The sequence below is a fragment of the Camelina sativa genome, chromosome 9 (genome assembly GCF_000633955.1).
Source record: "Camelina sativa cultivar DH55 chromosome 9, Cs, whole genome shotgun sequence".
Lineage (NCBI taxonomy): Eukaryota > Viridiplantae > Streptophyta > Magnoliopsida > Brassicales > Brassicaceae > Camelina > Camelina sativa.
In genome coordinates, this window is record NC_025693.1 from 34,089,237 (window position 1) to 34,102,759 (window position 13,523).

At 33.3% G+C, this 13,523-nt stretch overlaps 4 protein-coding genes across 6 annotated transcripts in view; 3 read left to right on the plus strand and 1 right to left on the minus strand.

Annotated features, from left to right (window-relative positions):
• LOC104713986 lies at positions 4,331–5,779 on the plus strand. Its single transcript, XM_010431213.2, has one exon. It carries the CDS (start codon positions 4,951–4,953, stop codon positions 5,425–5,427), a length of 477 nt encoding a protein of 158 aa, XP_010429515.1. The 5' UTR covers positions 4,331–4,950; the 3' UTR covers positions 5,428–5,779.
• Positions 6,295–8,902, plus strand: LOC104713987. 2 transcript variants are annotated; one of them, XM_010431215.2, is made up of 4 exons: positions 6,295–6,962; positions 8,445–8,498; positions 8,587–8,649; positions 8,746–8,902. In XM_010431215.2, exons 1-4 carry the CDS (start codon positions 6,570–6,572, stop codon positions 8,833–8,835), a joined length of 600 nt encoding a protein of 199 aa, XP_010429517.1. In that variant the 5' UTR covers positions 6,295–6,569; the 3' UTR covers positions 8,836–8,902. The 2 variants fall into 2 exon arrangements, with proteins under 2 accessions (XP_010429517.1, XP_010429516.1); XM_010431214.2 differs by having other exon boundaries at positions 6,300–6,962; positions 8,743–8,898.
• LOC104713988 lies at positions 9,585–11,943 on the minus strand. The gene is made up of 8 exons (XM_010431216.2): positions 11,426–11,943; positions 11,093–11,160; positions 10,782–10,983; positions 10,607–10,704; positions 10,431–10,500; positions 10,268–10,339; positions 10,066–10,179; positions 9,585–9,975 (listed from the first exon to the last, which is right to left on the minus strand). Exons 1-8 carry the CDS (start codon positions 11,819–11,821, stop codon positions 9,916–9,918), a joined length of 1,080 nt encoding a protein of 359 aa, XP_010429518.1. The 5' UTR covers positions 11,822–11,943; the 3' UTR covers positions 9,585–9,915.
• The window catches only part of LOC104713991, a 4,473-nt gene continuing 3,694 nt past the window's right edge, over positions 12,745–13,523 (plus strand). The window contains exons 1-2 of one of the 2 annotated variants that reach the window (XM_010431219.2): positions 12,747–12,997; positions 13,349–13,521. In XM_010431219.2, the coding sequence (XP_010429521.1) occupies positions 12,892–12,997; positions 13,349–13,521 (279 nt within the window). In that variant the 5' untranslated portion in view covers positions 12,747–12,891. Of the gene's footprint in view, positions 13,004–13,348; positions 13,522–13,523 lie in introns of both variants that reach the window. The other variant, XM_010431220.2, reaches the window with a different exon arrangement.

A 13,523-nucleotide genomic window follows, 5' to 3' on the forward strand; every position in this document is an offset into this window, starting at 1 on the left:
TATACATGATGACAAATATTTCAAGAACAAAGCAGAGAGTTGATGATGAAGATGGGAAAATGGGCACTTGAGTGGAAGTTGAGTTCGTCATTATGGAAGGTCTTCCTAAAATTCAAGAACACCTTCCTAAAAGCTATGGAATCCTTCCTAAATTTTTTAAAAATGTGTTTCTAAATCTCTTTATATGTGTTTTGCTTTATTGTATCACATATTACTTCATTAGTGATGTATAATGATTTGATTATGTGCACATATTGGTGTTTTACAATAAAGGTAGCAAATAGAAATATCCAACATGATGTTTTAGGAAGACCTTCCTAAACGTCAATGACTTCTTCCTAAATTTCAAAGAGTTCTTCCTAAACGTCAATGACTCCTTCCTAATGCTCTTTTTTTCTTTTCATGACGGTCATCCTGAAATTCAAGAAATCTTTCCTGAATTTTGTGATATGCCTTTTTCACGAGACTTCTCTAAAGCGTTGCTGTTGAGATTAATAACATTTGGTGCTGCATATTAGAGGAGGACTAACTAATCAACCTCTAATGCGGAAAAGAACACACAACCATCTACAATCACTTTGCTACATGAATCATATGTATCAGTCACATCTTAACCTTCACCAAAGAGCTCAAATTACAACCAAAAATCACTTTCACTCTGTTAAACTTCATCAAAGCAGCAAACAAATAAAACACCTAAAGCCCTCCAACAGAATCAAAAACGCCCAATTTTGCAAGCTAGGTTGTAGAATAAGAAGAAGGATTCAAACAAAAAGTGTTTCAATTAACATAAACCTCATATGGCTACAGAGGAGAGAAATAGAAAAGAGGTAAAACGGTGGCAAACTTCAATTATAATAAGAAATTGTAATCTTCGTGTCTCTCTTGCGAATGTCACCGATATCTTGTGGATTTCATCGATCTCTTGCGTATGTCACCGATCTTCTATGGATGTCATCGATCTCCTGCGGATGTTATCGATCTCTTGTAGATCGCCGACGATTGTGTCGAAGTTCCGATCTCTTGTAAGCTGGTTAACGGAGGAGAGACGCATGATTGTACTTGGTCCAGGAAAACGCGTAAGAAAATGATAGTAAATTAATTAAGGAAATAAATAATTTTAGTGTTTTAATATTTAATTAGAGCATGTGTGCTAGTTTTGGAATTTAGAAGAGTGTGTGCTAAGTTTGGAAGAAAAACTTAAATTTGTGCTATTTTTGAGAATCTCCCATATATATATAATATAATGTTATATAAGTGATAAAAAATAACATTACAATATCTTGTTTAGTTAAATAACACAATAAAACCAAATGGCAATGATCAAGTGGTTAAAGAGTTCATTCTGTTAGATTTTCAGAGACTGTCACCGGCGGTGATTGTGGCGGTAGACATGGTGTTTTTAGATGTTTATAGAGTTCTAGCCAGATCTTTCATTGTTTGTGAGATTGAGTCTGGAAAACTGCTAGCTTGTGGCATGACAACTGGACATGTATATAACTCTTTATAGACTTGGCTGGGCCTTATTACTCCTCAGGTAGTTCGCTTACCAATTGACGCAGTGGTAAGGGATGCGCTAAAGAGGAAGAGCATGGTGGATTACCACGAGTAGAAGCATAAATCTAATTATCTCGATGAGTAAAAGTGCCTTGTCAGATGTTGAGAGCATGATTGAATCATTCAGCATGATGATGTTTACATATGGAAGCCTAATTGCTCCTTCAAACACATTCTGAACTGTAAAACATAGCTAGCTTTAAATTTTTATTAATGCTCTTGTTCCTTAGCATAAATCAGTGTGGTTTAAAGATCAAATTCTCAAACATGCCTTAATATGTTGGGTGGTGGCTTGGAATAGATTGCACACAAAGGACAGGTTGAGGTGTTAGGGTCTCAACGCTCCTAAAATTGGCCTGATATGCAATAACAAAGAAGATCCTCAAAATCATTTGTTCTCTGAATGTGAATTCAGCTATACGTTTATAAATTATTTATCTGAATTTTAAACCAGATTCGAGTTTTAGTACATATGTTTGGGATCTAAGTTTTTTTCTATGATGAAAATATAAACTATCATTATATATATTTATTTATCTAATATTTTTTCTAAATCATCACTTAAATTTTACTTATTATCGATAGATTTATTTCTTTATTAACTGTGTAACTATGCGAACCTTATCTAGTTGTTTTAAGAACCTAACCAACTAGGTACTAACCCGCACTATGTGCAAGATAAATCAGTTTAAATAAAATATTATAGTAAAATTATTATTTAGGATTTAAGATTCTTTGTATAAACAAAATATCTAAGTAAAGTTTATTTTTCGTTTATTCAAATTTGCGTTTATTTTTTTGTAAAATAAGTTTCACCCATGAAATATTTGAACTTGGAAAAGAATTTAAGTTGGTATAGAAAGTTTTGATATATTTTTGTGTTTCTAAAAAGCAAATTCACATATTTTATGTTTCACATTATTATCTACATCACTATGCCATTAAATAGATAAAACAATATTTTTTAGACTAATCGGTTTAATTTAAAATAATCCTAAGTTTAAAAATGCAATGAGAAAAATGTATAAAAGTGATAAATAAATGAATAAGTTTTTTTTGTTTGTGAAATGTAATTTACTTCTAATAGTTAAATATGTTATGAAATTGATAATTAAATACATTTCTGGATTTTAATTTCTGATTAAATCTTTGATTTTTTAAAACTAATAGAAAAGAACATTGCCTTATATTTGCCAATGACATATTTATGTAAATGATAATGAGATGTAAGAGTACTTATTAAAAAGAGACACAAGAGCTATGTGAGCGCGACACATCAGCTTTTTGTGAAAGTGCTTCTCTATTAATATATAGGGGATATGTTATGAAATTGATAATTAAATACATTTCTGGATTTTAATTACTAATTAAATTTTTGATTTTTTAAAACTAATAGAAAAGGACATTATCTTATATTTGTCAATGACATATTTATGTAAATGATAATGAGATGTAAGAGTATTTATTAAAAAAAAAGACACAAGAGCTATGTGAAGAGCTACGTGAGCGCGACACATTAGCTTTTTCTGAGATTTCATTAACATTTATTTTTTTGACAAAATTTACAAAAAAGTGTTGGTTTTATAGTTATTTCTTAAACTAATAATGAAATTTTTTATTTATAATATTAAAGTATTCATAATTTATTAAATACATAATAAAACATTTCAAACTCTAAAATAAATGTAACCAAATGAAGTCACCAACATTCTTCAAATTTCCATCAACTTTTCATTTGTTTAAATTTTATTCAGTGTAACAAAAAAAAAAAAAAACTCCACAATTTCTTAACAATAATTCTCAAACTAGTGGTACTATTTTAGACCCATAAATGTATTATAGCTAAAACAAAACAAAAATGTGTTTGTTTGTTTTGTTTTGTTTTTAATCGTATCAAACTAATAAAATAAAGAAAAAATAACAAAAAGCGCGTCAGATAATAAAACTGGTAACGAGTGAGTGAGTTGGGGGGTTGGGTAAAGAAACCAAACCACATTTTTGCCATCGAAGAAGACACACACGCTAACAAAATTAACCAATCCTCTAGTATATAGTATAAAAAAACTAAGAGGGGTGTATTGAAGTTGACATTTTAGAAGATTTTGGGGTATTCTTAAAATCCACTGTTATTGAATCAATGATTTTAAAAATTCATCTGAAATCTTGTGTTATTGAATTTGAAATTTATATAAATCATTTAAAATTATTCACAATCTCTTGTTATTCAATCAATAATTTATGAATCTCACTTTAAATCTACTGTTATTCAAAATATCATAAAGTTTTTTTAAAAAACTACTGAATGTGATTCTAGGAGATTTTACAAACATTTTTAGTTCAAAAATATGACTTACAAAATCACACCTTTAAAGGTGAAATTTTGAAGGATTTTTAATAAACAGAGTTCCATTCTAAACCAATTACAAAATACACACTTTTACGACAAAAGAAAAAAAAGAACCCCATCTCTGCAACTTGTCGTCTCTCTTCTCTCTCTCTTTCTCTCTTTAACTCTCAAATACATACACCTCAAAAGACCAGAAGGTGTGTATTTGTTAATAAATTGTGAGTTTTCTTCCGAAATCTGTCTTATTACTATAGTTAGCCAAATTTTTACGTATCTTCTCCATCCAGAAAGCAATGATTCAAATTCAACAACATCCAGAAACAGAGAGAAGTAATTAAACTTTCTTCCCTTGGGAAAGGCACAAGAGACGTTTGAAAAAACAAAAGAAAACAAGTCACCAAAAACTATGGATGATAGATCCTATATGTAAATAAATTAAAATATCTTCTCTTTATATTTTGCTGGAACAGAATAAACACTTGTCGCATTGAAAAGAGGGGAGTCCTTCATCACCCATGGTCCTATACTAAAAGCTTACTCCTAAAATCAAACTACAAGACGTGAAGAAAAAAAAAAGGACATTGTGAACTGTGTATACATGCATGAGAAGTAGAGATCTCACTAATACATAACACGATTAAGTTGCTTCATCTCGGGAATAAGACACCTTGAAATCGAAGTTGCTATCTTCTTTTTTTTTTTTTTGCCAGCGAAGTTGCTATCTTTTTTTAAGAAAAAAAATATTCTAAAATCACCTAAAATTTAATAACCAAATCTCACAAAATTCCAAATCATTTTCTAATCAAATCATTTAAAATCTCTAACATATAACCAAATCTCCTAAAATTTTACTTAAATCTCTCAAAATTTTAAAATATTAAAATCCCATCAAATCTCATAAAATATCAAGTTCAATACACCCCCCTAAAACTATCTTCACCCATCTCACAAATCATCTCTCTTTTTACAGTTATACCCTTCTTCTTCCCCAACTCTCTCATTTTCCTCCAGAAAAAAAAAAAACAATCTTCTCAGAAATCACCACCATGGAAGTCGCTGTTCTTCATCCTCGTGATTGTCTAAACGATCTCTTCTCCACAAACAACAACGTTCCCACTCCTCACCGTCAGAAAAAACCGGTAAGAAATCGCCGTCGCCGGAGTCCGCCACGTCATCAAACCACGATCTCTCCTCCTTCTCTTCCTCTGAACCACTCAAATCATGTGAGAGTTTTGAAGCGCGGCAACAACGTTAAGATACCGGATCTAGCGGTTGAAAAGCCAGATCTGAAATCTAACCGTCGGATCGGGACAGATCCGGTGAAGATATCGACTCCGATCGGAGTTTCTTCGAATCGGAACTCGACGCCGGCTTTGTTTTACGCTGGCCCAGTCACATCGACATCTCCGCCGCCGAGTGAAGTCCCTTTACCGGCGTTCTTCGCTAAGAAAAGCGTCTCTGTTTCCAAACCAACAGATGCAACCAACGATCTCATCAGAATCCTACGCCTAGATATCGCCTGATTCATTTCTGACTTCTTCCTCTGATCGTTCAAATAAACCGGTCCGATCTTGCATCCTCCGGAAGTTAGAAGATGCAGAGACATCTTCGTAATGAAAAAAATTTCGAATTCTTCTCTTATTTTTTCAAGGGGAAAGATCGAAATTATCTTCTTCAACAAGTCTCAAGTTTCACTTCTAGGGTTTAGTATGTGATTAGGCTTTTCGCATTTCTTTAGTCTCTTTTATAGTATAATGTTTTGTCTTTAATGTCTTTACTGTGTCCAGTGGTATCCCATGTCATATGTAATCGTTTGTTAGTGAAGAAGGTATATGCGACTTCATAGATTTGCAGTTTTCTGCATCATGTTTTAGAGATCATAATATCATATACCAATGTTTAGATGAAAACTAAGTTTACGAGATCTTTGTATTATGTTTCTAGTGTTGGTTTTGGACCTTACAACCTATCAGAACGGACGGTCCAGAGATAGCAAGCGAAGTAGTAGTAGTGAAAACAGTGGTTTATAACTTAGAACTTTGGTAAATGTAACTAAGCCTTTGTCAATCTCTAATTCTAGTTGACGATGGATGGTTTTTGGATCTCAAATTAGAATATCAAAAATCTTGAGCTTACAGTTTCAGGACAAGAGGCTATTCTCATCTCATTCTAAGTTGGATCATAAGAGATGGAAGAGACGAACAGTAGGAGCTCCATCAAAGAACAGATTCAGTTGGACTCTAAATATTGGGCCGTAGTTGGGCTTAATAACAAGCAAAAGAAGATTCGTTTTCACCAAGCTGCAACACTAATGTGGTAGGTCCCACTTTAACCAAAGACCCGATCTTAAAAACATTTCCACATCGTCGACACAGCAGTGAGAAAAAATACAAAAAAGATTCTCAAATTGACATATAAAATGGAAAAAAACGATTTACATAAATCAGGAAATTAAATGACAAAAGAATGAGAAAATATTAATACAGTATTAAGGAAGGAAGGGGAAGGGGAAGGGGAAGGCTCATATATATTCATTTATCAGAGAGACTCTCCTCACATTCTCATCTCTTCCTTCCTTCTCTTCTTTCTCTCCCATCTCTCTCTCTCTCTTTTGTTTTTTTTCCTCTTTATCGCCGCCGCTTCTGTTACCTTTGAGCCGATTTCAATGAGAATAACGTCTGTGAAGAAGAAGCCTAAGATGGTGGATGAGTGGGTAGAGACGGCTTTAACAGACGACGTTATGTTGGTCGAGCTTCTTCTCCGACTCAAACACGCCGGTACTGTTAAATCCGATAATCATGCGGTTAATCTACCTGAATTACGGTGGGGGATTCGTCAACGGCGGTCACGACCTTCGAGATTAGGGGTTAATGTTGGTGGCGTCGGAGGTTATCTGAAGAAGGAAACTGATTCGGGTTCGGCTAGAGCTAGTCCGATGACTCCTTTATGTTGGAGTGGCGGATCTGGTAGCGGCGGATCTACTTCTCCTTCTACCGCAACCGCTGATGGTTTTGAAGATACTAGTCGTCTTGCTAGCTGCTCTACATCCGGATCTAAGGTATGTGTTTGTTACTTTCTCCATTCTCTAAATCCTTCTTCTTCTTCGTCTTCTTCTGGATCTTCGTTCTTCTATGGGTTTTTTTTTTTTTGTGTTTTCCGATCTCTCAACTACGGCGTTTTTTCTTTTGAAATCCCTAAATTACCCTTTCTTCCTCCGTACACGATTTTCTCTCAGTCTTCGGCTGATGATGTCATCTCTCGTACTCTTACGTACGTCGTCTTCGGCTAAAACGCTTTTTTTTTTAATCATATCGGTTTTTTTTTTGTCAGTTACAGTTTGTTTGACCTTCGTCGGAGAAAAAGTTATCTTCATTTCCGGTGGAAATGATTTTTTGACCTTTTTACCCCTTACTGTACAAACGTATGAACAACCTTCTCTTAGACTAAATCACAGATCCATTCACGTTATTTAGTTAAATTGATTTTTTTGTTGAGTTGAGATTTGTTTGTGGCTGACCTTTTTACCCCTGTCGATCGTCGGAAATTATTCTCCGATGACGATTATGGTAAATTACGGATCCGTCCTTTCTCATACAGAGTCAAAGGTTTTTTCTTTTAAATAATGTTTTTTTTTTTTTTTGGCTCAGTTTTGTTTTTTTTTGTTTTTAATACCTTTTTGGTAATTTTGCACGATTCTTGGGTGTGTGACTTGACTAAAAAAATCTAGAATTTACTCAACTTTAACTGTGAAAATCTTGAATCTATTCAGTCTGATAAAAAAAAAAAGAGAACTTAAATGGGTAAATTTTGTAAACCGGTGAAAGCTTTATTTTTTTTTATTTTCGGTTCAGATTTGTTTTTTAATTGAATTTAGGTATTTTGCAAGATTCTTGGGTGTGACTTGATATGATAGTTTCCCACTTTAAGAGAGTGTTAAAAATCTTTGAATCCAATCCACTACAATTTAAGTTTAATTTAGTAAACCGGTGAGAATTGACCGGTTTGGGGGACCGGTCTGGTTTTGTTTGTATTATGATCTCATATCCCACAAATTATGGGGGGTGGATTTTTTAAGAAATGTGTTGTCTGTCATACAAGTAGCGCGTCTTCACTATATGGTTTATTTCTTGATTTAAAGAAACGATGTCGTTTTAGGGTAAAAGCGAGTTAAAAAAAATTACTTTGTCGGATTGAATTTGTCGTCACGTGATGTTTAAGTGTTTGATGATCATGATGGTGTCATGTGATGTTGCCACGCCACGGAATTATCATGATATTAAAATCTCTCCTTATTTGAAAATTACCAACTTTTTTATTTACGAAAGGCCTTTTTTTAAATTGGGTAGCTTTTTTTTTTTTTTTTTTTTACTATTGCTCCTTTTTTGTTGTTTGTTTTTTTATAAAGAGAAAAATCCCTCGTTCGAATTAAAGAGTCTCTCTCTTTAGCATCTAATTCTCTTTAGTCTCAGTTTATTATAAGCAAATTTACTTATATATATTGTTGTTGTTGTTAATCAATGCGTGTGTGTGATTTTTGCAGGCAGTAAATGAATTCACCAGCTCTTGCTTTAGGAGATCAAAGAAGAAGAAGAAGGTATATTATAAAATAAAAGATCTCAACAAATGTTTAGAACATTCTTGTGTATGATCGATCTCTCTAATGGTCATTTGGCTTATTGCAGACATTTTTCGAACTTAAAGATGCAGAGCACTTGCATTTGAAGGAAAGACTTGACCTTGAAAAGGTAATTTTTATAATGTTATTTGTTTATTTATACTGCCTCTTGTCTCCTAAATCGTTTTATATTCTAATAATACTCTCTTGTGATCATCATCAGAAGATTGCAAATGTGCAAGCAACCTACTTTGAACGAAATGCAAAGAACCAAAGCTTGAAGAGAATTAAGAAGGTATTTCATTTCTCTCTTTAAACCTTAATTACTAGTTACTACCTTTGTTCGTTTTCCACTGATCCTCGAAACCTGATTCAGAATCTGTTCTGTTTTTTTTTTTTTTTTTTTTTTTTTTTTTTTTTTTTTTTTTTTTTTTTTTTTTTTTTTTTTTTTTTTTTTTTTTTTTTTTTTTTTNAAACAACGTAGGCACTTACCGATCAAAAACGAAGAGAAAGGTTTCTTCTTCCTCCCTGATCTGAATATGGCTGCACCCACTGACGATGACGAGACTCTGTGCGGTACAAGCTAAAGAAAGCAGAATAGCAGATAATAAACAGAAAAAATGTAATAAGAGATTTTATCGCTATTATTCTTGTTTTTTTTGGGTTCTTTGTCTTCTCTGTTTTAGTAGAACGATGTTTTTACTTCTTGTTTATAAGAAGTAAACGGAAATTAAATTAGGCTTTTTCAACTCTATTTTTCTTTCCTCGGTCGTTGTAGTTATATAGTACGCAGTTCAAGAAAAATATTAGCAACTTAAATGGACTTTATGTTTTTATTTTGGTAAATAGTTTATTTGTTTTCATTTTCTTACAAAATTGTCTCTATCGTCACTATCATGCTACATGAAAACGAGATGTACTGGGAATGAAAGCTCTGCAGAAGTGCAGATCGAACCTTGAAAAATACTAGCTTTTAAATTTCGACCATGTATGATTTGTTAAAGATAAGTCTTCTTTGTTAACAGAGATAATTTGTGCATTTGTTAAAGCTTTACTGTGTTCTAATGTTCAAAATGATTGTTAATAAGTAAGCTAAACCATTTACTTACCAGCAGGCAATATCAAAAACAAAAATGAGAGTGAAACTGAAACATAACAGCAGTCAATATCACTCTCGTTTTCAAACAGGATATCTCTTCATGGTCATATCGTTTCTTTAATAATGACTCGAACTTTGTTGCTGTCTAAACCGATAGTGTCTTCGTAAGTTCTCTACTACTTTTTTACTTTTTTTTTTTTTCCATATCATAAATTTTGGACTTAGATATGGAATATACGAGTAAAGAAAACTATGGAACAGAGTCAAAAGGAATTGAATCTTGCTTAGAATTTATTTTCAAGATTCCCAGTTGGGAATATTAGCCGTAGCTTCGTTCATCATTGTCACCAATGTCACCTGCATTGTGTTATGTCCACTTAATGATCAGGACTGTACAAGAGTAAAAATTAAAAAGAAACAAAGGAGAAGTTTTGTTTCTATACATACCACACTCTCGGGAACTCCTCGAGGAGGCAACGGAAGATTTCTTGGGGGCGGTTTACTCCCGTAAGATCGTTTATCGAATCTCCATTCTCCAATCTTCCCGATCATCATATTCCCCTGTAAATTATATAACCAATAGATACAATATATAACCAAGCGTATCTAATAACATTCATTATTGCTAGTTGTTTCATGATTTATGTACCTTCATATCGAAATCGCACCCATAAGTGTAATGTATTATGTACGTATTCTTTGTTTCAGGGTCCCAAGGAGGCTATACCAACAGACACAAACATGACTTGTTATGTTTCAAAATTTTGAAACTTTTGAAACAATAGATAAAGTTTATATATATTGATCAAAACCTGAATCATGAAGTCTTTGTGTAGAATATTGCTCACGCCGTGTAACGCTGAAGAAACAGCATATGCATACCTTATAGTATAAATCAAACATAGACCAATTAGAAAAAACATTACATATACATCTAGAAACTAGAGGGGTCACATTAATTAATAAGGTAGAGAGAAAAAAAATTTACATTTCAAGGACCCAACCAAAAGCTTTATCTGTTTGTGGGTCATTCTTCATAGCCAAAGAAACGTTCATCCATGTTGGAGCAATTTTCATCAGTGATTTCTACAAAATCAAGAAAAAGTATTAGTCTTGGAACCTTTATATGCGACTTTTTTTTCTTCGCAATGTGATTATTATACCTTAGTGACAATCACTGGTGAATTACCAATGGGATCAATTCTTGATATCAATCCATTCTCTTTGGGGAAGAATTTGCGGAGAACAGATTCATATTTCTTCGGTTCAATGTAGAAAAAGGGAAACGCAGCAGCGAGGTTGCCTCTGGCTAAGTTTGGTATGGGTTTAACTATGATATGATCAGGTTCCGCCATGAGAATGTAACTGACATGATGGTCAATATATAGAAGAAGAATATATATGAGCATCACAAGTCGCATTTAAAGAGTATTAAGGAAATAATTAAGGGAATGAGAATGTAAATGATACGTACTCTTCCTCTATATGTGCTTGTTGTAGCCATTGCACAAATGCCCAAGGCCTATTTAGAACTACATATCCCTGCACATTATATACAACTCATCATCGTTTTATTTTGGTGAAAAAGAGAAGAAAAAAAATTTACAACATGAACATTACTTAATTTCGATAGCTCAATCATATAATACAAGATTCCATGAGATTTGTTTTGTTTTGTTTAGGCAACTATTGTCAATTATAAACCTCAAACTCGAAAAGTAATATCATGATCATTCGAGAATTAAGCTTAGCTAGTAGTAAGTAAAGAATGCATATTATATAGATCACCAATGTAACAAGAAAGAACCTTGTCAACACCGGAGGGAAGAGGGTCAGCAACAAAGGTAGGGATCTCATCCATGAGCCCATCAGGTCGACCCGAATGCAAGATCCGAGTATACCCACCCATATCTGACCCGGGTTCGTCCCTGAACCTGTTGTACCAATAATACATGATCCGACACTGCCACGTGCTATACACCGAGTCCGTGGCTGTCACCGCCGTGTGAAACAGTCTCTTTGACTTCTTTGACCGAGTCTTGACGGGATTTACGACGACGTCATCGCCGGAAGAAGATGATCCACGACCAGGGAGATCTTGCCGGAGAGGAGGATCATCGGAGACTATGTAGTTGTATCTAATTATAAGAAATAGCGATAGAGCCATGAGTATTGGGAAGAAGTACTTCCCACGGAACGCCATTTTTTGATCTTTTTGTGTAACAACAACTTATTCATGTGCATTTGCTCATATGTATATGTGTATGAACCTTTTTGTGTAAGGAAGAAGACATAAGACACAGTTTCAAGTTGTAATAAAAATTGTAAAAGTCGTCGCTCGTATTGTGTTATTGAGAAATGAAAGAGTAGTTGTTGGAAGGTGGCTGGTCCCACAACGTTCTGGTCTTCGTTTCATTTTTATAGTATTTAATTGTGGTTTGTTGTTTGTTCCATATGATTCAACTTATTGGTTTTTTTTTTTTTCCACTTTCTCCTTGTCGAGGAATAATATTTTTCGTAAACCACAAAAGGGGGTTTGGGTTTTGGAAGAAAAGATGGGTATTCTTACTATTGCCAAATGTTCTTAAAAAGCCCAACTAGGTGTGGGTGCATGTTGTGAATTGTGAAAGATGAGTATATATATATATAGTTTTTGACTGGAATTAAACTTTCTTTGATATTTCAAAATGAATAAAATGGTGACAACAAGGTGTGATGAAATTGAATCCCAAAAAGTATGTGAGACTTTGGGAAAAGTTAAGTGGTATGTATGATACTTTTAAATATATAAAAAAAATCCTAATTTAAATAATAACATATGTTAAAATTCTAATATACAATACTTTTTTATACTAGTAAATACCATAGAATTTGAAATTTATTGTGACTAAACATACTTAAAACATAATTTTGATAAATATTCAAAATTTCTTAAAACATAGTTTTGCTAATATTTATCTTTTAAAGATATAGTAGTAGTAATAGATAATAACACACACGCGGTGAAAGTTAAAACTACTAGATTCCATTGTTCAATAAATCACTTCTAAAGAAAACCTGGTTTTGTGTGTATCATCAATCTAAACTCATTACAGAAAAACTGCAAAAAAGTCTTTAGTGGGTCACATAGATATTCGAAAAAAGCATTTTTGTGTTTTTTTTTTTATTATTATTGTCTTTCTTCTTCTTCTCTCTCTCTCTTTGCTCTGCTTCACCACTGCAACTCTCTCTATCTCTTCTCAAGATTGCGTCACAGTATACGTACAGTTAGTAATGTCTCTTCTTCTTCTTCTTCTCTTCTTATGTTGCTTCTTTACTGCTCTTTCTCTTTCTCATGGAGCTTCAACTATTCACATTTCTCCTACTCAGCCTCCCACAGGTTTGTGTTTCTTTCTCTTAATTAGTTCTTTCTTTCTTTTACTTTCTTGTGAAAGCTTTTTCTTTTCCGGGAAAGTAAAAGAGGAATAGTTACAGTTTTAGATTTTGTGTTCTTATACATTCTCTGTTTCTTGTTTTCAATGAAAATGCAACACCTCACTATCCTCACAAGTTCTAAACTTTGCTAAACCCTTCACAGATTTTGGACTAATTCGTAATGAATTTTGTCTATAATCTGTCTCTGTAGCTTTTAGGGCTTGATGACTTTTGACATTGTCTATGCAATTTCTAGGGTTGACAAAACAAAAATGAAGTTCTTTTCTTGAATCTTTATGTGATTTGTCTCTTTCAGCTTCCGAGAAAATAGGTTCTGCAATGAAATTTATAGTGGCAGAGGCGCCATTATTAGGACCTGGTTACAACAACCCTCAAGTGAATGAAGTTGCTTCAGTTGCTTTAGCTGCTCAAAGAACTTTCAGAAAAGATCCTCTCAATGGTTTCGAGAAGTATACTGGAGGATGGAACAT